This window comes from Silene latifolia, chromosome 11 (assembly GCF_048544455.1).
Source record: "Silene latifolia isolate original U9 population chromosome 11, ASM4854445v1, whole genome shotgun sequence".
NCBI classification, from domain to species: domain Eukaryota; kingdom Viridiplantae; phylum Streptophyta; class Magnoliopsida; order Caryophyllales; family Caryophyllaceae; genus Silene; species Silene latifolia.
The window spans coordinates 198,949,407-198,952,137 of NC_133536.1; the positions used below are offsets into that span (position 1 = coordinate 198,949,407).

Below are 2,731 nucleotides of genomic sequence, written 5' to 3' on the forward strand. Positions count from 1 at the left end.
GAGAACGGGCTTCCCGCGGCTCCTTGTATTCAACAGCTGCAACCTGCTCTTTATCTAGCCAGTATATATCTCCTATACTAGTTGTTATCTGTGTCTGTATGTATTTAATATTCTTCAGAGCTAGCATAGTACTCTTTTCAATATCACAAAAATGCTCTTTATTATAACCTCTGAATCTGCTCTTTAATATTGCTTGAGTTTGGATACTAGAAGAACATTTTTGTGCCTTGAAATGGCATATTCCACCAGCTACTTAAGGTTGTAAGGTAAAAAGAAGTCTTCCCCCACATATTGTAGTACTTGAATGGCTTCTTATGATGTAGTTGTTGATTCCTACTCATCAAGATGCAAGGAGTGTGATCAAAATCACCCTCAAGCAAGAAATTAGCATACATTTCCTGCATCTGAGTACTCCATTCCCCATTGATTAACACCCTATCTAGACTACTATACACCCTAGTAGCAATGTCTTGCTTATTGTTCCAAGTGAACAAAGACCCCACAACAGGGCTATCTATTAACTCATACTTAGCCACACAAGCTTGAAACTCATCAATTTCAGCATCAGTACTATTCCCTCCTATTCTTTTAGAATGAGCCAGCACAGTACTGAAATCTCCACACACTAGCCAAGGGCCACTAACCACAGATGCAAAATTACCTAGTTGTTCACACAAGGCCTGCCTCCCAGTTAAATCATTGAAACCAGACATTATTGACAGACAGAAACTCTTATTTGGAGCTATTTCCAGTACTCTCATGTTAATGCATTGAGCAGAATACTCCAAAACATCAACTTGAAAAATGGAAGGGTTCCATAAAATCCAGATCCTTCCTCCTTTATACCATCTATTATTAGTTGATAAACTCCAACCATCCATAAGAACACCATTAAGACAATTTAGAGACAAAGATTTTACTTTTGTCTCTAGGAGACCAAACAAACCCACTTTATTCATATGCATAAACCACTTCACATGTCTCTGTTTAGTAGGATTATTCAGGCCCCTTACATTCCAAAACCCAAGGTTATACATTCTCCTCCCCCTTGGTGAGGATCACTACCACTTGTCCCAACTCCTACCTTGGGTGTATTAGTTTTATTCAATGCTTCCAGAAAACTTTGCTGCCCAAAAGTATGAATGCTACAAGCTCCCTCAATAACCTCCTGCCTACTCATCCTGACAATAGGTCGAATAGGTGTAGGTCCCATGGAATATGCACCATTTTTATGCCACACAATAGGGGTCTTCAATTGGATTTCTACAGAAGGACCAGAATGAGTCACAACTACAGGAGTACTAGGGACTGCTGCTTTGCCCTTACTCTGTCTAGTTGATACTTGCCCCACAATTATAGGCCTTCATACCTTAGTGACTGGTTTAGACACGAATGGTGCTTGTGTGGGTTTCGTTTTAGCTCTCCTGCACTCAGCAGCAGCATGTCCAACCCCTTTACATATAGTACAAACCACTGGCCTCCATTCATACTCAACATCTATTTCAACCACCTCACCATGTTCATCTAAAAACTTCACTTTATCAAGCAGGGGGTTCCCAAAAACTAATTCAATCATAACACGAGCATAACCTATCCTTATTTTCTCATTAGTTGGCTGATCACACTTAATAAACTCACCCAAGAGTCCAAAAATACGAGGTATCCCATTTCCCCAAAACTTCAAAGGGAGTCTATGTAATTTAAACCGCACAGGAACAGATTGTACTTCATGTTTAACTAAATCAATGTCTGGTGACCAAGGTTTAACAATTAGAGGCTTGTTATCAAATAAAAAGTGCCATTGCTTTAACACTGCATCCATTGCAGCCTTAGTCTTAAAACGCATAAAAAAAACACCATTAGGGAGGAAAGACAATTTATCTACATGATGATTTAACCCATAGACGGCGGATAAACCCCTCCACAATCTCCTATGAAGGGTTTGCGCCCAAAATGAAGCAACAGATAGAATTACGCCAGTAGTTTAATTCTACCTGAACTTTTTCTTCCGTGAATTGCAGCAAATCAGGTCCCTCCTCAATAGCTTCAAGTACCATTGTTGGTTCAATGATTGGGGCGTCACTGCTCAAGTCCTCCTCAGACACATCTTCAACCAAAGGTTCCAATGGTAAAGGCGGAATTCCAACAATGGACACCATAGTCTTCTCTTTACGCACATCAGCACTTGAAGGACCTTAATTTCTTGTTAAAACTCGAAACTCTTCCGAACTTTTAGAGGAAAGAAGATCAAATTTTATTACTTGTATTTTGTTTTTTTTTTTTTTGTGATGAAGATCGATTAGGGGAAATTGATGTTGCAGCTACCATGATTTTTACGATTTACAAACCCTAGAAATTTCCCCTCTTTTTTACTTTTTCTCTTTCTATCTCTACATTACATCTAGAGGTGGTCATGGGTCGGGCCCAAGCATTAAATTAAGCCCAAGTGCGTGGGTCGGGCTGGGCCGGGCTACAAGTGCGGACCTATTTTATCGGCCCATGCGGGCTTATGCGGGCTTTCAGGCCAATTCGGGCTAAATATTTTTCCTCTTGAAATAAGTGTAAAAATCTTCATTATGAAGTTATATACTTTGTGTATTTGTTATCAAAATTTTCGTATATGTAACACCCCCATTTATTTAGGAGCCTTTAGCAAGACATTCCCAATAAATAGGACTGTTACCATCTCGGTTGCCCGAGATAAATGATACAAATTAAAACAAACCAAAGT

General features: G+C 39.5%; 1 protein-coding gene across 1 annotated transcript; it reads right to left on the reverse strand.

Moving 5' to 3' along the window:
* Positions 1-206: 206 nt before the first annotated feature.
* LOC141614642 (uncharacterized) lies at positions 207-2,159 on the reverse strand. Its single transcript, XM_074433389.1, has 4 exons — positions 1,995-2,159; positions 1,370-1,834; positions 1,085-1,327; positions 207-983 (listed from the first exon to the last, which is right to left on the reverse strand). Exons 1-4 carry the CDS (start codon positions 2,157-2,159, stop codon positions 207-209), a joined length of 1,650 nt encoding a protein of 549 aa, XP_074289490.1.
* Positions 2,160-2,731: the final 572 nt, after the last annotated feature.